The 21,389-nt window shown below is 45.3% G+C and overlaps 1 protein-coding gene across 2 annotated transcripts in view; it reads left to right on the top strand.

Moving 5' to 3' along the window:
- Nucleotides 1-21,389, top strand: part of FGF13 (fibroblast growth factor 13) — a 526,861-nt gene that overhangs the window by 442,038 nt on the left and 63,434 nt on the right. The window contains exons 1-2 of one of the 2 annotated variants that reach the window (XM_027092421.1): nt 17,046-17,916; nt 19,826-19,936. In XM_027092421.1, coding sequence (XP_026948222.1) covers nt 17,730-17,916; nt 19,826-19,936 — 298 coding nt within the window. In that variant the 5' untranslated portion in view covers nt 17,046-17,729. Of the gene's footprint in view, nt 1-17,045; nt 17,917-19,825; nt 19,937-21,389 lie in introns of those variants that run through there. The other variant, XM_027092419.1, reaches the window with a different exon arrangement.

Raw genomic sequence — 21,389 nt, forward strand, 5'->3', positions numbered from 1 at the left:
GAAACATATTTCCACTTCTTGAAGAAATTCATACAACTTCCTATAGGTTTTTACTTCCCTGAGCCTCTACTACTGGAATGTTAATTGACAATGATATAAACAGAAAACAGCAACAAGGAGTAGAAAAAGTCAGAAGTGATCCATGAAATCTGTAATCCATCTGTTTGACCAAACAACTATAAATTAAGATTATTTGGGGCTTCCCTGGTGGCACAGTGGTTAAGAATCCGCCTGCCGATGCAGGGGACACGGGTTCGAGCCCTGGTCCGGGAAGATCCCACATGCCTCAGAGCAACTAGCCGGCGAGCCACAACTACTGAGCCCGCGTGCCACAACTACTGAAGCCTGTGCGCCTAGAGCCCGTGCTCTGCAACAAGAGAAGCCACCACAATGAGAAGCCCGTGCACCGCAACGAAGACCCAACGCAGACAAAAATAAATAAATAAATTTTTTTTAAAAAGAGAAAAGAATCAAAAGAAAAGAAAAGAAAAATTAAAGAAAAAAAGATGATTTGCACATCTGAGTGTAGCAGGATTTGTCTGGGCTAGGAACCCAGTTCCAGCAGTCACTAGCTGAGCCAAAACTTTAACCTCATTGTACCTCATTGTTCTCTTTTGTAACATGGGATAATAATCGTTCCTACCTCATAGGGTTGCTGTGATCGTTGAGTAAGTCAACACGCGTAAAGGGTTTAGAACAGAGCCTGGTCCAGAGTAATAGCTCCAAAACATGCTAGCTTCTATTATCACTCCTCCTCATCATTATTATTATTCCTGCTGGTTGGTCGTGATTCTGGAATAGAGACTGCCTTTCAATTTTATACACTGTGAAGAAAATACAGGGCGGGAAAGGTTATATTTTCCACTTTCTAATTTTGTTTGTGCTGAAAAAGACTTGGAAATGTCAGCCCTGGAGAGGTTTTATAGGTATTATCATTTTCAATTTCAATAAAACACTTAGGAAAATGGTAACTGTGATTCTGGTTGAGGCATGGGATCCAAGTAAAGCCACATCATTGTTTAAACTCTCATCAAAATCTAGGAGCAGGCGGATGACTGTAAGGTGGGATGTGATCAGAAGTGAATTCACTTACCTCAGAAACCGAGTCACCTCTTGATCTAATTAATTTTAATATATATATTTAATATGTATATGTATTAAATATATTTATTAATTATATATAAATCTCTCCCTCTCTCTCTCTCTCTCCCTCTCTCTCTCTCCCTCTCTCTCTCTCTCTCTCTGAAAAACAAACCCAAGCCCCTGTACCCTCGTGGGCCAGTTTTCTTTGTGGTCTCAGCTCATTTCACCTTGCCTCTGTCTGTTGGTTGATTAGGTTTCTAGTCCAAGCAGGATAGCTACAGTAATTCAAGTTTGGATTTAACTGTCAGTGCTTACATTTGAGGGGAGATTATTCTAACAGATACCGGGCTACTTGCTTTGTGAGGTCAAAATTGTTGCTCCTTTTTTCTTTTCTTTTCTTTTTTTTTAAAAAATGCAAACAGAACTCCTGCCGATCACTGCCCAGTGGTTGAAACCCTTTAGGAGTCGCAACCTAATGGAGCTGAAAGGGAAGGAGCCTAGGACTCAGAAACCTGAGGTTTGAAAGCCTGCTGGCCTCTGCTACCCTTTGACTTCTTTCTTCACTCCGCTGCCCTCTGTTTCCCTGCATACCTTTTTGTAAGCAACTACACTGCCTCCTTGGAATGAGGCAGGGCCTCAACTGATCAATCAATAAATTAGGTGTGTGATGGTAGGCAAACCATGACCTCTTGGTGAGAAACAGTTTTCTGGTCTGTAAAATGGAGCCAATTGAAATCTCCTCTGGCTTCGTCAGCAGTTCTCAAGCATATCAAATCAGACAATGGTTGTAAAAGGGCTCTGTCAGACCTTAATGTGTTGTATACTTCTGAAGAATTATTTTAATATGAAATATGGGCCAACCTAGTTACCAACGTGATTTAACTTCTTTCCCTTTCACAAGGATCCAGTCATTCCTGGCTTATAGTTGGATGCCTGAACTATATAGTTCTTCTGTCTATGTGAAAACATGGCTACCTTCTAACATGCATTTGTAGGTGAACCTACTCTTATCAAAATAGACCCGTCCTGCATTTCAGTTTTCCAGATGCCTCCTTTATAAACAGAGAAAGGGACAGTTAGCTAATTCATTTAGCCAAGAAACAGTCATGTTATTGAGTCCCTACTCTTTGTAGCTGTGGGCATCCAGCAATGAGGGCTCTGTCCCTGCCGTGGGAGCTCACTGTTTGGTGGGCGTGACAGACAAGTCGACGGAAAATGAACACTGTAAATGCCATCATAGCTATGGAGCGGAGAAGAAGAAACTGTCTTTACAGGGGGATTGTTGAGGAAGGTTTCCCAGGGGAGATCACGCCTGAAATAAATCTTAAAGCATTTGCTAGTGAGAGGGAAGAGAATTTTCAAAGCTGTAGCAGTTGGAGTGGCTGAAGGGCCGGAAGGGGTGTCTTGAGGAAGGGAAGTCCTTTGGTATGGCTGAAATACAATGTGGCTGAGAAAGGAAGGAGGGGTGACGAGGAAGTCTGGGGCCTCATACTGGAAGGCTTGTCAGTGGAGAGCCGCCGACGGTTGTTAACAGGGCGTGCCTGATCGGATTTGTCTGCTAACATTGGAGCAGTGAGCAGAGAGGAGGCCATGGGGAAATTCAGGCGAGAAATAAAACTGGAATAGGTGAAAGTCTTAACGATAGGGATTTACAGAAGACAGTAAGAATACAGAACCTGCAGTACTTGGTTACTCCTTGGAAGTGAGGTGGGAAAGCAAAGGACACAGGATCATACCTAAGTTCCTGGCTTGATTGAGATGGTGGATGAATCCAGAAAGGAGTAGGCTACGAGAAACACGTGTAATAGCCACATGGAATAAGAGAGGAGGAAACAGTTTGGGGAGATGGGTTCAATTTCAGATTTGTTTAGTTCGAGGTCCTGGATGGCATTTGGGTAGAACTATCCATGTGTAGAGCTCAGAGGAGCTGTCTGAGCTGATGAAAGTGTAGGGGAGGACAAAGCTTTCCTCAACCCTTTTGGGTTTCAGACCCAGCCTCAACCCTGGCTGGGTCTGAACAGCACACAAAGACAAATTAACAAGAGAAAAACATACAAAATTACTTAGCGTCAGGTTTACGTGACATAAGAGTCTTCATAAGGAAATGCAGACCAGAAGGAACAATTAGACCTGAGTATTTTTATGCTAGTTTTGATGAAGAATGGGCAGTCATGTAGAAATATAATAGGCCAAGGAGTATGAGGTAAGTGTAGTAAACTGGGGGAAACTCAGCAAGGCCTTTGGAGATAATGATGCTCCTTTCCCCTGGGTACGAGAAGGGCACTTCTCACATGAGGGGTTGTTCTTTTGTTTTTTTTGTGGGTTTTTTTGTTTTTTTTTTTTGCGGTACGCGGACCTCTCACTGTTGCGACCTCTCCCGCTGCGGAGCACAGGCTCCGGACGCGCAGGCTCAGCGGCCATGGCTCACGGGCCCAGCCGCTCCGCGGCATGTGGGATCTTCCCAGACCAGGGCACGAACCGTGTCCCCTGCATCGGCAGGCGGACTCTCAACCACTGTGCTACCAGGGAAGCCCATCACATGAGGGTTTTATGACGTGTGTCTGGGGAGAAGGGAGGATGGAAGGTGAGAGTGACTTCCCTGCTTTCGCTGTTTTCTCAAACTCCTTCAGCTTAACATTTTCAATGTGCCATATTTAGGGGCATGATGTCCTGAACTCCATCAAAAATGATGGAAATTTCTGGAGTTGTTACAGTAGAAAAGGTAGTTATTTCCTACACTATTCATGAGGCTGGGTCCCTATCATATATCAAGAGTCAGCTAGGTGTCATCTCCTTTTAGAGTCCTTCCCTGACTTTCCAATCCCAATTAGTTTCTTTGGTATTACTCTCGACTAGCATTCTGTTCTTTTGTTTTATAGCAGCAATCACAATTTATAACTACTTATTTATGTTTAAGAGTTCACTCTTCAGCTCTTCATGGGACTCTCATGTCCATGTGAGCCCGATCCCATCTGCCTTGTTCACTGCTGTATACCTACAACTCAGCGCGGCACATAGTAAGTACTCCAAGAACACTCGTTGAGTGGATGAATGAAGAGTAAATACCTACAAAGAGGAGAATGAGGGAGAAATTACACAGCTTAAGACAGAATCCTAAGGAACTCAAATGGTCAGTAACAGGAAAAGGAGACTGAGAAGGAGTAGTGAAATATAGGTAGGAGGAAAACCAGGAGAACAGAACCTCGAGAAGCCTATGGAAGAATGTCAAGAAGAGGATGGTCAATGGCATCCAATGCTGCTGAAGGGTTGTGTAAAGTAATGACTGAGAAGCAGTCATTGCAAGTAACAATAAGAAGGTTATTGATGATCTTAGTATAAGCAATTTTAGTGTTAATGGTGGAAATAAAGTTTGAATTAGGACTTCTAGTCAATATGTTGAACTAAGGTCTTGCAGAAGCCCCTATCCTTCCATAAAAACATAGAAAGAGTGGATAAAACAGAAGCATGTCTTTGACAATATGAAAGAAAATTCAAAATCTAAAAAGAAAACTTTCCAGGTGACAGAAACAAGGCAGCAATTCAAAGCCAAAGCAAAGTGCAACCGTTAAAGCTACATGGCCAGGGGCTTCCCTGGTGGCGCAGTGGTTGAGAGTCCGCCTGCCGATGCAGGGAACATGGGTTCGTGCCCCGGTCAGGGAAGATCCCACATGCCGCGGAGCGGCTGGGCCCGTGAGCCATGGCCGCTGAGCCTGCGCGTCCGGAGCTTGTGCTCCGCAACGGGAGAGGCTACAACAGTGAGAGGCCCAAGTACAGCAAAAAAAAAAAAAAAAAAGCTACATGGCCATCAAGAGTACTAGACTTGGATATATATCTTGGGGCTTAAGGTGAAGACACAGCCCTGATGCAGAGCCTCGAACTTCCTGCATAAAGCTAGGAGCCAGAAGTCCTGTCCAGCTCATGATAAATCAGGACTCAAGGCCTGGGGATGCAGCATATAGGTGGAGTGTCCATTCTGGGCCTAGAGTGTAAGAAATCAAAGCCCCACGTCTTAATTGATACTAAAAAGCTGGGAAATTAAAATTTAAAAATGGACTTTGATCCAGTGAAACTCAGAGAGTACTGGCAGAGAAAGAACACAGAATTGTAGAGATGGATAAGTCTGCTATGCAGGGTTCGCATAGGACTTCTACAGAAAAGAACTCTCCTGCTGAAGGTGAGCCCACAGTCAAATTTCCAGAGCAAGAAGGGAAATAAGACACTGCAGGGGTAGTCAGAAGTGACAATAAACAGGGTGATCTATATTCCAGAAAAGTTGTGTAATAAGGCAATGTGAAAGAGACTTTAACATAAGCATCTTCAAAATGTTCCATAGGATAAAGGAAGGAATAGAATCCATAAGGTATAAACAGCATGCTGTGAAAAAAATAGCAGACATATTAGAAAAGATGAAACACACATTATAAAAAGTATATATGTGTATGTATACACATGCATGTATGTATATACATATATAATTTTTAATATGCTATATGTAATTTATATTATGTAATGTATAATACAGTGTTTGTGTGTGCATCAGTGGAATAAAAACAAAATCAAGCAACAGACTAAATCCAACTAGAGAGGGAATCGGTGAAGCACCCCGATTCTACAAAGTTAAAGAGATGGGACTAGGAAAGAGAAGTAAGAAAGAATGGAGGAGAGAATGACGTCTCACATACGCCTAATAGAAGCTTCAGAAGAAGAATAGAGACTTAAGGGGAAGCAGTAGATGAAGAGTTGATGGCTAAATTTCCAGAATTGAAGCAAAACAATTGAACAATTGAAGGAGCATAAGAAGAGGAATGCAGTGAGTAGGAATATTTTTGATGTTTTAAATATATTCAAAGGTCAACCAAATACTAGTTGTCCCTCTCTAAAAGGGATATTGAAATCTATAGGGAGGAATCGCCAGGAATATATACACACAGACACACACATAATATATGATAAAATTAGAGTGAATGGTGAATATGAAGAAGGGAAGTGGGTATTGTTGGTGAAGATGTGGGGTATTTGTTGCTGCGCGCAGGCTCTTTCTAGTTGCGGCGAGCAGGGACTACTCTTCGTTGTGGTGCGTGGGCTTCTCTTGCTGTGGAGCACAGGCTCTAGGCGCGCAGGCTTCAGTAGTTGCAGCACGCGGGCTCCAGAGTGCAGGCAGGCTCAGTAGTTGTGGCGCACGGGCTTAGTTGCTCTGCGGCATGTGGGATCTTCGCGGATGAACGCTCGAACCCGTGTCCCCTGCATTGGCAGGCGGATTCTTAACCACTGCACCACCAGGGAAGCCCTGCAGGGGACCTTTAAACTGAGGGATTCTCCAAAGCTGTTAGTTCCCTTGAAGCTACTTTGGCAGGCTGTTCTGTCATTTTAATGTCACCACTAGAGGCGCTCTTTTGTAGTACAATGTAATATTGCCTCCATAAAATCTGTTAGAATGAGCCACTGGCGGGGGGCAGGGGTCATGAGGACATTATTGGTAATCATTAACCCAGCACCGATGAGAGGAGCTGAGAGGAGCTGTCTTATTGAAGCACCGACCCAGGGATGGGATATTGGGAAGGACAATATTAATGAAGGAGAAGAATTAGGACAACCTGGATGCTAAAGTCTTATCTGCAAGAGCTGGGGCCTCATAAGGGCGGTGGGCATCTGGGCTGAGGTGCTGGCTTTACAGCATTGCCTGAAGCCTACACGGAGTGGACACACACACACGTACATACAGCATGTTGTCTTGGTTCTTCTTATAATGAAATAGTGCACTGTTGTTTCCCTTAACAATTCTGTTTAAGTATATTTTTTTCAGACCAAAGGATACCAATATTCTGATAGAGAAAGTAGGCACTGGTATTTTAGCGGCAGGAAGAGGAATGAGTAAGTAGGAAGATTTTTTCATTTGTTTTAAATATATTCAAACACTAACCAAATCCTACTTGTCCCTCTCCAATAGGAATACTGAAATCTACATAGAGGAATTACTAGGATTATGTGGCTTGGACAGTCATTTCCCCATAATCTTTTTTTTTTTTTTTTTTTTTTTTTTGCGGTACGCGGGCCTCTCACTGTTGCGGCCTCTCCCACTGCGGAGCACAGGCTCCGGACGCGCAGGCTCAGCGGCCATGGCTCATGGGCCCAGCCGCTCCGCGGCATGTGGGATCTTCCCGGACCGGGGTACGAACCCGTGTCCCCTGCATCGGCAGGCGGACTCTCAACCACTGTGCCACCAAGGAAGCCCTCCCCATAATCTTTAATGCATTTGTTAGCTTAAAGTTTTATCATCATCGTCATAAAATTATTTAATAACTGCCCACACGCAAATCTCTGGTTGCTAAGCTCACCCCAGTTATTGCAGGAGGAGAATGCATGACTCACTGTGGCATACATGCCAATTTAATTTTCATTTTGATTGGCATCTTTCCAAAAGGATTACTTCTACTAAACCCTCTGCTGATGGCAGTTGTAAATCGATAAACTACTGTACACTTGAACATCACTATTGACAATATTGTGCAGAACACGATCAGTGAGTGGGGAAGGGAAGACAGTTGGTTTACAAGCAAGAAATAAACAACTCACAAACGTGCATCAGAGCCTCCACCTAGCACATTTTATTTCTCCCAATCCCCAGAATGCTTCACGACCATACCTGTAATCAATATTTCACAGAAAAGTACACTCCTGGAGAATGGTTACAATAGGGGATCAACTTGTTGCCAAGTGATTCGAAGTGTAGGGGCATCATAATCCAAGATTGTGTAAATCCTCTCACCTGAGGTGAAGTAACATAGCCTGGTAAGAACTCAGCACCACGAGTCAGTTTAACCCAGGTTTGAAGTCTGGCTTTACCCGGTTTCATCCCCCGACTTCCTAGCTCTTTCTCATCCTCCAAAATCCATCTTTAGTGGGATGGTTTTGTGTGTGTGTGTGTGTGTGTGTGTGTGTACGTGTGTTTTCTGAAGCTGACGACTTCTGCCCACAGTTAGCTGTGCCTCCTTTTGCATGCTCCCAGCACTTTGGACATTGGTACCACTCTTACTGTGCTTCATCACACTTGGTTTTAGTCATTTTATTTACTTCTCTTTCTCCTCCACTTGAGGCCAGGGACAGTCACTGGAGAGGCAGTAGAGCAGTTTTAAGAACATGGGATGTAAGTCAGAATGCATGGATTTGAATCCTCCACTTCTTACCTGAATGAACTCATTAACCTCTTTTTGCCTCAGCTTCTTCATCTGTAGAATGGGGATAAGCCCATAAGGTGGTTGTTAAGTATTAAGTGAGTCAATAAGGGTAAGGTACTTAGAAGAGTGCCAGGGATATAGTTAGTGCTCGATAAACCCATTGTAGCTATTCGTACCTTTGCGTCTTTCAAGGTACCTTTGCACCCCTTCGGGGTGTAGCTTGGTACATGGCAAATGGTTCTCAGTCGATTTTAAATGAGTGAATGAACAGTTTGGCCCAGGACAAATTCATTTAACTTGCCTTGCCTCAGATCTCTTCTCTAAAGTGAGGTTGTTAATTGAGCATCAAGGCCCCTGTTATGAAATCAGCTTCTCAAATTGCTTGAGGTCTTCAGTGGTTACAGGAGAAGTTAGTAAATAGTTTCAATCTGTTGATTATACTTTTAGCTGTTTGTCAGAAGGGAAAAGTTAGAGCAAATTAGTTAGAATGGATACTGGAGAAACCCGATTGCAAAAGAATAGTCATGGGCGTCAGAGCGTGGAAGTGAATACATTGTGTGTAATATTTTTCTCTCTTTGGGCTGAACTCAAGCTTCCTGTAGCTGGAAGCAGATGGCACAAAAGTGCTTACAGTGTGGAAAGCCAGTTTTCCCTGTATGAAAAGAACTGAGAGAATTGGGAGTAGCTTTCACTTCTTGTCTCCACTAAGTAGGGGTGAAGAAAAAGTCCGGGGAATGTCTTTTGGGTCTCATAGCATCCCCAAACCCCAGATTACCTGAGTCAGACCAGGCCCTGGTGTCAAAGTACTCCCTGGGCTGAGAAACCCAGGGTAGCATTAAGCAGTGATTTATAATCATTGAATTTTAGTGAGAAAGGTAGTGAAGTTTCCTTTAAATATCACTCTAAGAAGTTATGAACTGTGCTAATAAATATGCAGAGGTCATATCTATTCTTGTTTGTTTCCCAATTCACTTTTGTTTTTTTTAAAAAAAGAAAAAAACATAACTGAGTTGAAAAGCATGCCATATTCCATCTTTTTCTGTTAACCAAGCCAAGAGATAGCCATATCCGAGCACCACTGTTTAGCGACCCAAATTCCAAACCCGGTGCCGAGAAGAAAAAGGGCTGGCCTTGTACACATAACGTTGTATTGGCCGAGGAGCTTTAGTTTAAATATGGGCACTGCCACCTACGTACAGGCCAGGAAACCATAGATATATCGCTTAGTCTCTCTAGACTGCCCTCTCCTCTTCTATAAAATGGCAATAATGACAACACCTACCTTACAGGTGTTGTAAGGTTTAAGTTGCTTATCCAATTATAACCACAGTATTTATCGAGTGTTATCACCATTTGAAACCCCAGTTTGGGCAAAAAAAAACCCAACAACAAAAACACAAAACCCAAACCAAAAAACAAATGAGCAACAACTAAAGCAGAGTGGAGAGTTTAAAAATCCTCTAGGGCATCTGCACAGTTCTCAGGGGGATCATCGACCTGGCCTTTGACCCCTCCTTAGAATCTGGAGGATACCATCTTCTCCAAATTCGGCAGGTTCTGCTGCCCAAATTCTGGCTGCTGTCTGAAAAGAGATGTGTTAAGACTTAATCCTGAGAGAGCACTGAAGTAGTTTCCCATACCTCTCTGCTCCTTTCAAAGATGGCAACCCTTGACAGGAAGTTGATGGAAACAGTGCCATTGGCAAATAGGAAATCAATCCAGAACTCCTTATACTGCTTGTGAATCCTGCCCCCCTATGCTGAGTAACCGTGAACATTAGATCATTTGTAAACACTGCATTCCCTTCCACACATCTTGAGTTTAGGTCACCTTCCTCCAGAAATCCTATTTCCTGAAACAGCTTAGATCCAGAAAAATGACTGTCTGCTTCTGCCTCAAATCCTCCATTCTTTTTCCCCCCTAGCTTTTCATTTAGATTACTTAGTTCACTGGGCAAGAAATGAACCCAGTGTTACAGATATTTTGCCTCTGAGTTTTGCACATTTCTCATCTGCCATAAGTGTTTCATCATAGAAACACCTCATTTATGTTTGTTAGCCACCAGTCACCTCATAAAATAACAACTGTTCCTTCAAGATCTTCAAATATTATTGAATAAAACTAAATCGATCTCAGAGAAGCTGGTGCTTTTGCTGGCTCTGCATGCTCCGTCACCACTGGGGCAAACCATGTAGTAGAGAATAAATGTATTGTATGTACAAAGTATTACCCACACGTTAAATGAGAGAAACTTTAGAAAATGGGTGCGACTGCCTTGACCCACATGTTCCAGGTTCACCCAATATGATCTTCCAAAGGCAAAGGCACTAGTTATCTCCATGCCCCATCAGACAGGACCTTACGCTTTCTCAGTAATGGTGTTGCTACCCTTTTCCTTGTGACCCCTCCTTGGTTGCAGGTCACGGGTATGTGAATAGTAGTGTAGTTTTAATGACAGAACGAGAGCCTTGAGTCCACATATCCACCAAGGTAGATAAGGTTTCTGTTGTAGTCACAAAAGCTTCTATAGGAAAATCAGCAATCAGCTATGGTATTTGACAACCCCTGCTGAAAAGAATGTTTTCCTTGTACAAAACTTCAATCCCCACATCTTGAAGCTTAAGCTCATTTTCTTGTGATCCTTCCTCTCTCCGAATGATCAAGGGAGAAACTTCCACCCCAGCAATCCGATGTTTTTCTCCAGGTTTTCTTTTTCTTTCTTTTTTTTTTAAACATCTTTATTGCAGTATAATTGCTTTACAATGGTGTGTTAGTCTCTGCTTTATAACACAGTGAATCAGCTATACGTATACATATATCCCCATATCTCCTCACTCTTGCATCTCCCTCCCACCCTCCCTATCCCACCCCCCTAGGTGGTCACAAAGCACCCAGCTGATCTCCCTGTGCTATGCGGCTGCTTCCCACTAGCTATCTATTTTACACTTGGTAGTGTATATATATCCATGCCACTCTCTCACTTCGTCCCAGCTTACCCTTCCCCCTTCCCATGTCCTAAAGTCCATTCTCTACGTCTGCGTCTTTATTCCTGTCCTGCCCCTAGGTTCTTCAGAACACTTTTTTTTCTTAGATTCCATATATATGTGTTAGCATACGGTATTTGTCTCTCTCTTTCTGACTTACCTCACTCTGTATGACAGACTCTAGGTCCATCCACCTCACTACAAATAACTCAATTTCGTTTCTTTTTATGGCTGAGTAATATTCCACTGTATATGTGTGCCACTTCTTCTTTATCCATTCATCCAATGATGGACACTTAGGTTGCTTCCATGTCCTCTCCAGGTTTTCTTGATTAAAGTGACCAAGCAGGTAATCAGGGACCTTGAACTCTTGATGTTGCAGCTGCTATGGCTAATTAAAATGGCAAGGAGCTGAATTCATAGATATGATTAATAGCATCAGGGTGCTTTATGGTTTTAATGTTCATAAATTATGACTGCACAATGAAATTTTTATATGGGTTATAGGATTTTTCCTCTTAAGGATCAGAATTAATTAGTGTGTTCCCAATTGATTTTATTTATTTATTTATCTATCTATTTATTTATTTATTTGATTTAAATATAAACCAGAGGTGGCTTCAGTACATTCTATAGCTTAAGTATTTAGAGAATGATCTCAGAAAGGGGACATAATGAAGACCAACCCCACTATTCTAGAGCAGTGCAAGCCTAGGGTTCCCTGGCTTTTCATTCCGAATGCAAATCAGGAGAGAGCCAATCAATTGCTAAAAAAATTGATTCTGGAGATCTTTGTTTCTGAAGCATAATTCCCCTAAATGATCTGACTAGGAGAGACTCTTTGCCAGCTAATACATTTGTCAGGTTATGTTACAGAATACAGTAGTCATTCCTTCTGTCTCCAGAATTCCAGTGTGACATTGACGAGATTTCCTTAAATTTCATTTTTCTTCCTGGTTGGAGTTAAGTGGCCGGAGCCTTTGCTAATGGCGTTTCTCTAATCTCCTCATTTGTATTTCTATCCAGTCGTTTCTCTCAGCTTTTGGACATAATTAAATAGACGACAAAAGGTGGTACTTGCTGCCCAGCCTCTTCAATACCCCCTCTGCTGCCCTACTCAGTTACCAGCTGGATCCCAGTGCTGCTTGACCATGGTGCACTTGAACCTGCCCCCCTTCCCTCCCTTTGAGCTCATCATCAGTCCTTGACCTGGTAACTAGCTGGTCACTGAGATGTTTTGATGGACTGTCAGTGAAGTTGGAGAGCCAACTGGCAAGTGGCTCTGAGTATGTTTATCTTCACTTCATGGAGGAAGGGTGTTTGAAATCTTTTCAGAAAGACAGCCAGTTCCTTCTTGCTCAGAAAGTACTGAGGCTGCTCCTGATGAGGCTGTCTGAATTCTCTCGTTTTTACTCATCACAGTCACATCTGTTTGGGTTTCTGCCTCTCTCCTGGAGATGCCTCTTGAGAGCAGGTCCCCCCAGCTTCTTTCCAGCTCCGCCAAGGCCTGCCAAGAGAGATTGGCAGACAACAATCGCATTCTCTGCCCTGATAGCTCACATAACTCTCCCTGAAAAGAATGCCAAAGCCTGCTTCTCAAGTGAACCCGTGAAGAATGGAGCCGAGGAGACTCGTATTTTCCTTGGGGATCCCATGTGGAGTTTATATTCTGATGGGATGGGAAGAGAAAGGGCAGAGGGCAAGTGGGGAGGGCAAGGTGAAGAGGTAGGAGGAACAGGCAGAAAAATCATAGGCTCCCAGGGCCCAAAAGACTTTCCAGAACCTCTCATCCAGAGGTCTTCAAATGTTTTGTTTTTAGTAGTGGAATCTTTTTATTTTTATCTTTTTCATAAGAAATCACACAATGAGTCCCAATATATAAAAGAGAGGAAAGAAGTGCTATGGTTGAAACACGGGTGAGGGAACTTACATCTGTGTACTCTTAGGGCTCTGCAGGATACGATTTGAAAGCCATTCATCAAGTCTCAAGGATGATTTTAAAGATGGGAAAACTTGGACTTCCCTGGTGGGCCAGTGGTTAAGACCCCATGCTCCCAATGCAGGGGTCGTTCGATCCCTGGTCGGGGACAAGATCCCACATGCCACAACTAAGAGCCTGCATGCTGCAACTAAGAGATCCCACATGCCGCAACTAAGATCTGACCCAGCCAAATCAATAAATAAATATTTAAAAAAAATAAATAAAGGTGGGAAAGATGAAGCGCCAACAGGAGATACGACATGTCCAAGGTCACACAGCCAGTTAGTGGTAGAGACAGGATTCAAAGGTATGCCTCCTGTCTCCCAGGCTAGAACTCTCTGTGAGTTGACTTGGAGAAAGGAGCCAAGGATGCTTTCTTCCTGAATCTGATGGAGGAGAGAGCTTGGTGGTTAGGGCAGTGGGGAGCAAAGGTCTGCGAGGAGCTGCGGCGAGTAGGCCCGCCTAGCATAGAGGAGTTGGGAGCCTTGGAGTTAAGCAGGGAGAATTGAAACTCTGGATCTGCAGGAGATCCAGGAAGTTCCCTAACAAGGGCGCAGGGGGAACTGGTAGGAGCAGAGCAAGACAGGAGCAAAAGACACTTTGGAAGTGTCAAAGGAATGTTCTTTATTCATCCTCCCACTGAAATGTCATGCTGCTGGCCTGGGGTGGCAGTAAGACAGAAAGGAAAGGCAAAATATGCTTCTCTAGGGTGGCCTGCGAGTCTTTCTTTCATTATTGCCTTCCCAAGATGAATGGGGTTTTGGGACTTCCCTGGTGGTCCAGTGGTTAAGACTTTGCCTTCCAATGCAGGGGGTGCAGGTTCAATCCCTGATCAGGGAGCTAGGATCCCACATGCCTCGCGGCCATAAAACAGAAGCAGTATTGTAACAAATTCAATAAAGACTTTAAAAAATTGTCCACATCAAAAAAAAATCTCTTAGAAATAAAAAAGATGAATGGGGTTTTAGCACAGATCTGCTTTGAGCGTTTCAGAGTTACATTCACACTCTTCTCTGAGAGCACCTGAGAAATACACACGAGAGTTAGGAAAGGATGAAAATATCTGCTTCATTAGTGGTTAACGTGATTGTACAATACAGTTTGGACCCAAAGTCAAAATGGCTTTCATTCAGTCCCTCCCCGCCACCCCCTGCCCACCATGATCCCTCTCCAGTGATAGACCTCTGTGAGTTCTCTCACTGAAGGAGACAGGAGAACACATGTGGTCTGTAGGCAGACACACCACAGAGAGTTAGCTGCCCCTATCTCCAGTCTCACCCATCACACGTCATTCGTTTTCCTGTCCATGGAGTTGAAAGAATAAAGGGGGGATATAAATAGGCAGAAGTACATTTTATGGGCTGACAGGGACATGGGACACAGAGTCTGGTTCCCCCATACCTCTCACTTTTCAAGAGACGTTAGAGCAAGAAAGATATCTATAAACACCCATAGAATCATTTGGTTATCAGCTTTGACCCAGTGGTTCCATGCTCATGGCATAGAGTTTAATTCTCTAATGTATTTTTTAAAAAAAAGCCTGAGGTGGTGGGTAGGGGTTAGTGACAGAGCTGGCGTATTTACATGTTTGTGTTTGTGACTTTGTAGTGACGTGCCCCTCCTCTTCATTATATATTCCTGAAGTCTTCTTCGTGCCTGTCTACCTCAAATACCCACCTGAAAATACCTTGTGAATGGCATTTGGACAAGCAAACAATGAGTGCTCTCCCGGTGGAGAAGCGGAGGAAAGAGCCCGGGAAAGCCCTCCTCATTTTCTCAGTATCATTCCCTCATTCTTCCCAAGTTCTCTCCCTTGCCTGAATCAGAACTCTGTCTTTCTTTAGCTTTGTCATGCCTGCTTTGGTTCAAGGTCCCAAGAGAGCAGCAAGAGGAAAGAAAGAAAAAAAAAAAGGCCCTTGGAGTTGGTACTCAGCAGAAGGTAAAAACATGGCCAGTGAGTAGGAATCTCATAACTGTCCGTCCCACACCCCAAATATTTGGTCCTGGTCAGAGCTCCTTTTGACCCCTCTTTTGGTGAGATTATTTCCCTTCGTGGTACTTGGAATTCAAATCACATACACTCTGAGCCAGGGAACATCTTCCTACCCTTCAGAATCAGTATCGATCAGTCATTTGTCAATTATTTTCAATAAACTTTTATTGAGCATAAATCATGTGACAGGAACTGTGCCAGGAGATGGGAATATAGTGGTGACCAAGCCCCAGTCCCCATTTTTAAGGTGTTCAGAGTTCTGTGGGAGCAGACCAGGGTTTTTCCCCTGTGAATTCAGGTCTGAAGATACTTCGATGGGCTTGAGGTGCTAAAACTCTCCTACCTTGTCCTTCCTTTTCTTTTGGGAAAGTGCAAAGCACAAAGGAGCAGTAGACTAACCTGCAGGGGATTTCAGACCATTCGGCATCATTCTCCTGTATCTATCCATTTCAGTCCCTGCACTTTCACCCCCGCCCACTTTAGCAGACACATAATCGTGCTTCTGACAGGGCAAGAGACACTTCAAGGTTGGAGAAAGGTGGAAGGGAGGTGGCAGCAGCTCCAAAGGTGGAGCAATGGAATTTACAGAAGGTTCAAGTGATTCAACTCTGATGGGCTAAGAAGCCTGAAAGATTTCAGTTTCTTAGTCGAGGTTCAGGCTAAAGAGCTCAGGAAAGGACCAGAGTCTAGGCATTTGGTTTTGCATCTGTATCAATTCTGAAAAGATCTGCAAAGGGGTGGAGGTCCAGTAAACAGCATAGTGGTAGCTCCACGTTGGAGCAGACTTACTATTGGGGGGCTTCCTTTCTGGCATCAGAAATCAAGTTAACATAGTAAAACCATCATGTCTGTTTGAAGGGAGAGATGTGGACGGACTATTCTTTTTGTTACATTTGACCTCAAAATTCCTTCTTTCTTCTCCAGATTAAAATATAGAACAGGGAAGGGACAGAACTTGTGAACTGAGCGAAGTGAGCAACAAGCCAGACTTGATTCCTGAATTGAAGGGAGGCAGGCTGCCTGAGCTTGAGGGGGTGGGGAAAGTTAGGGTGTTGGAGACGCGCCAGAGCTTAAAGAGGCTCAGCCCTGCATTTCCCAGATACTGCTTGTGGTACACCACCCGAGCTCTTTGTTTGGATCCCAAAGCCGAACAGAATGATGAGGGGGCGCATTCTGTTTTGTGGAGGGGAAAAACGGGGTTCGGGCCGCACAAATTGGCCTGAAATGAAAAGTCAGCAAAAAGCACCGGGTGGCAGCGTGGCGTGCGGGCGCAGCTCTGCAGTGCCTTCTGCTGCTGCTGCCGCTGCTACTGCTGCTGCCGCGGCCGCGGGGGCTAAAGCAGTCTGCGAGCCCCGGCCTCCTTCCTCAATGGCTACAAGTGTCGCCATGCGAAAAACCTCAGCGAGTGTGTGTTTGGAGGGGAGTGGGTGTTGTGAGTCTGAGCCTGGGGCGGGGGCTCCAGCCCGGGCGTAACCTGGCCAGCTAAGAGTCACACACTAACGGAACATCCCGCTCCGCCGCCCCCATCGCCAAGCAACCCCCGGCTCCTCCAACCCAACTGCCTCATCCCAGTGCCTCCTCCATCACTGTTTCCTCCCTAAGCTCCTTCGGGAAAGAGGAGGGGAGAAGGGTTTGGGAGATTGAGCCCCTACAGGTGTTAGCCCGAGCGGCCCGCCGGGGACTTGGGGGGTGGGGCGGGTGGGCGGCCCGCGGCAGGGAGCCAGCGGGCTGGGCTCCGGGAGGGAGGGGCCGCCGGGGGAGGGGGCCGCGGGAGGCCGTCGCGCTCTTCCGGAGGGTGCCTGCGGCGACGGAATTCCTATACTGAGTCTGTGCCGCGCCCAGAGCAGCAGCGGCGGTAGCGGCGGCAGCGGCGGCAGCGAAGATGCAAGGCCATTACCTGTTTGAGCCCCGTCGGAAAGCTGGCACAGGCCAACTTTTCCCGATCGGCAGGCCAAGAAGTTGCAAGGACTAGTCGGAGGCTCGGAGGGGCCAGGGCGAGGGCGCGCTCCCCCGCGCGCTTCCTCCATCCCCCCCTCCCTGCTGCCGCCCGCGCTCCCGGCCTCTCTCCCGCCCGCGCTCCCTCCCTCCGCCTGCCTCCCTCCTCCGGCCCCCGCCGCGCGGCACCGGGCGGTGGGTGCCGCCAAACTCCGACCCGAGCCACTTGGACTCGCACAGTGTCCTCGGGGCGCAGGGGCCGAGCGCACGCACTCGCGCAGCTCTGCCTCCGCCTGGCAGTCTCGCCCGCGATCCCGGCCCGGGGCTGTGGCGTCGGCTCGGACCCAGGCAGCCGGCAGCCCGCGCGGGATCCGGACCACCGCCGGAGGAGCTCGGCCGGCATGCTGAGCCCCCTCCTCGGCTGAAGCCCGAGCGCGGAGCAGCCCGGGCGAGCGCCGGCTCCGGAGACGAAGGCGGCGGAGGCGCGAGACCGAGCGGACGAGCGGCGGAGGAGCGGGGGGAGGAGGCGAACCCGGAGAGGGGCCCGGAAAGAAGTGGTGGTGGTGGGCGTCGTGGCCATGGCGGCGGCTATCGCCAGCTCGCTCATCCGGCAGAAGCGACAAGCCCGGGAGCGTGAGAAATCGAACGCCTGCAAGTGTGTCAGCAGCCCCAGCAAAGGCAAGACCAGCTGCGACAAGAACAAGTTAAACGTCTTTTCCCGGGTCAAACTCTTCGGCTCCAAGAAGAGGCGCAGAAGGAGACCAGGTTGGAAGGGGCTCTTGGCTGGCTTTTTCGCCCCCCCGTACTTTACGGGTGTGGAGGGGGCTGGGGGGCGTGGATGGAAGCGGAGGTGAGTTTGTCGGCGGCCCATCTAGTGCGGATGTGGCCACCTAGCCGGTGTGCGTGCGTGGGAAGCGATCGCTTTCTCGCCTCCTTCGTAACAGTAACAGGCTTGCTGCATTGCAACTGCCGTGGGACAGGCGCAGAGCCTGGGGGCATACCCTGCCCAGCGGGCGCGCAGTCAGCTTCAGACAGGCCACATGTGTGCAAGCCCGTGGGCTCTGGGCAGGCGTGACCCAGACGTGGCTATCGCGTGAGTGGCGTGTTAATTGCAGGCGCGGAGCTGGGCAGACCCCTGCCCACCCCACACCCCAGGAAACCCGGGGAATCCCTCCCTTGCCTTCACCTCCGAAGCTCTGACCCTTCCCCTCCAGCTTCCACCCCCAAGGGCCGTGGGCTTCCGCTATCTAGGCATTCTGTTTCTTTGATCACTTTTAAGCTTATCGGGACAGACTTGTGGTGCAGCTTTGAAATATTTGCTGGAGAGAAGGGGGTGGATTCCTAGAACCTGTGGCAAAGAGCTTAGTGATCTGGTTGAGACTAGTCAAACTGTGGTTACTTGCTACTAAAATGCAGGATTCAAGAGAGTTTAAACTCAGAGCCAGATCGTGGGTCCTTTTGAGCCTGTTCAGTGAGAAGAGTAGCGCGGTATTCCGGTGCCAGGGGAAATTCACACAGCTAGAGGTGTCGGGTTGCGTCAAGGTAGACCTTCAGGCGTAGAGGCAGCTTATTTGGCTATTCTCAACCAAATGTATCCTTTAAGCTGTTTCCTTCCTTTTACTAGATAAATATCACAGAATTTCAGACTTATTCAACAATCTGTTATTTCGCTATTTGTGTGTTCTACACATCCTGGAATAGAAATGCAGACACACATTTTCTGCTCGCTCGAAGTTTTTAAGGCATTAGCTGTAAATTAGGCTTGTTTTTAAACAGGTTTAAGCGGTGGCAAAGCATGATTATGTGGCCTGAATAATCACGTAAATATCATTTCAGTGCAGGTGTCTGTATTCAATAAAAGCAAATTCTGGATAACATGGCTGTTATTGATAAATGAGGCACTTCATTAATCTATGGTGATTCATAATTGAAAATCATTTTGAGAATATTTTGGATAATTATATTTGATAACGAAATTTGAAAATAAATATGAACTAATTTTCTTTCCTCCCCACCAACAAAACCCCTGCCCTTTGCACCCATTTTCCCTAAGGATAATTAATACGATAGGGTATGATAATGGTTGTTTTATTCTCCCCTCCCCCTTTTTTTGTATCGCGGCTCAATTTTCTAAATAGAAGTCCTTTGATGGGGTTCCGGGTTATTTATGCGTTTTCAACCTTCTTAGAATGGAGGGAGTTCTTTATTCTAATTGTGGTATTTCTGAGGGAAATCTTTGCTAGTGTGTTTTTGGTCCCTGCTTGGTAAACCCACTCTAAATCATCTTAGTATTTCTCCTTTTCCTTCCACATAAGAAGTAGCACGTTGTTAAAAGGCAGAATATGCCGTTTGCCAACCCATTTCGAATGCTCAATGAGATGGAGTGCCACTCTGTAAGCCAAAGGACACGCTATCAGAAACTGTCTCTGCTGTCAGTAGCTTTAGGGCTTTACCAGTGTTACCAGGTAGAAATCAAATGTTTCTTCAGTTCGGAGATTGGTTCTGAAGCTTGGAGTTTGTTGGTTTGTTTTCTTTCTTTCAGGGGACTCTTTAAAAGTGTCATCTGACCTTTTCCACTAAAATTTTTAAATAAAATTAGAGTTCTGAAATCTGAGTCTTTTCAACTATATATGTACAACTTATCAATTGATCCAAACCATCCTTCTCCTTGCAGAGCCTCAGCTTAAGGGTATAGTTACCAAACTATACAGCCGACAAGGTTACCACTTGCAGCTGCAGGCAGATGGAACCATTGATGGCACGAAAGATGAGGACAGCACTTACAGTAAGTGACTGCAAAATAAATAATAGTATATCCCAGCATGTTGTTGACATTGTGTTTTCTTTCTTTTTTTTTTTAAATTAACAACCCTTGCTAAATCCCAAAGCAAATCCAAAATAGAGTCAACACTATATAATCCTGTTTCAGCAGGTTAACCTAAAGGAAGGGGAACATGAAAATATCTAGAATAGTGAACTGTAGCAAATAATGTTGACACCATTCTAAAGAACAATCCAAATGTCATCTCCATGGTAATCTGGATAGATTTATGGCTGTCCTTTGGATTTTATTACTTTTTTCCCACAGAAAATTTACTCACCCACACACTGATCCTGAAATAGCACGGTTATCTCTACTCTTAAGAACCGGTCTCATCCCAAGAGAGAGGAGAGGTTTCATGTCAGGAGAATTCATCATTACAAGCTTTCACTTCTGCTCCCCCCACCTCCACAGACACTGATAACTCTCAGACTAATTGGGATTTTAACACTGAGATACCTCCACAGGTGGGTAAAGACATTTCTTTGAGTGCTTTATTTTTATCCGTGGTCTTAGGACCGAATTGGAGACCATCATGGTGAACCTAAAAGAGAAACACATCAAAAAGAAAGTCAATTTTATTTCCAATTACTGAAGGATAGTGATTCCAAGATATTATATAACCTTTTGTTACATATGCTTTATTTATTTGGAGTCATCAAAACATAAACTCACAAATAGTAACGCCCTCTTCAATGGTAATAATTGGTGGGGTTTTGCAATTAGCAGGTTGCTGCAGACCTATTCAATGTTCCATGAGGCTAAGCCACCTAGCTCTCACCACTCCTTCCCGATTTTCCCTAATTTATATTGCATTTCCCTCAGGCTTTGTTATTTTCCCAGAAATAGTCCCATTGCCAAGGAAAGCCCATCTGAATGCTAACAAGTCCTCTGCAGCATTTTCAGAGACGTGGGGCTAGAGACAACAAAGCCATAGACAAGGGTTCCAATGTTGAGTGTTAAAAGAGTTTCACATCCTTTAAGAAAGCTTCCTGGGCTGATTGATGGCCAATGCAAGACCTCAAGAGGAAGTCACCTTTAATTACCCTTAAAGAAAGCTCTGTTGGTACCTAGGGTGAAAAAGTTCTATACTTAAATGGTTTACTAGTTTTTTGGCACTGTTTTGCAAAATGCAGTGTTACTGTTGTGGTACTGAAGTTCTACAATGAGTATGCTAGATGTTCTTTCATGCATACTCTTTCTTCTATTTGAAAAAAATGAGTCAAGGGTAACTAGAGGGTTTTACTGCACTCCTATAACAGACATGAGTCCATTATGACCAGTAATAAAACATTCCCATAAATTGTATGTTTAAATCGGTGTTTGGGAAAGAAATTAGGGGATGTAAGCTGCTCCGTTTTCCAAAGTGCCTCAGCAAAACAGATTCGTTGGGCATTATTGGAAGTTCACGATCAGC

The sequence above is a fragment of the Aethalodelphis obliquidens genome, unplaced genomic scaffold (assembly GCF_003676395.1).
Source record: "Aethalodelphis obliquidens isolate GAN/ISIS:26980383/991018 unplaced genomic scaffold, ASM367639v1 scaffold78, whole genome shotgun sequence".
Classification (NCBI taxonomy): domain Eukaryota; kingdom Metazoa; phylum Chordata; class Mammalia; order Artiodactyla; family Delphinidae; genus Aethalodelphis; species Aethalodelphis obliquidens.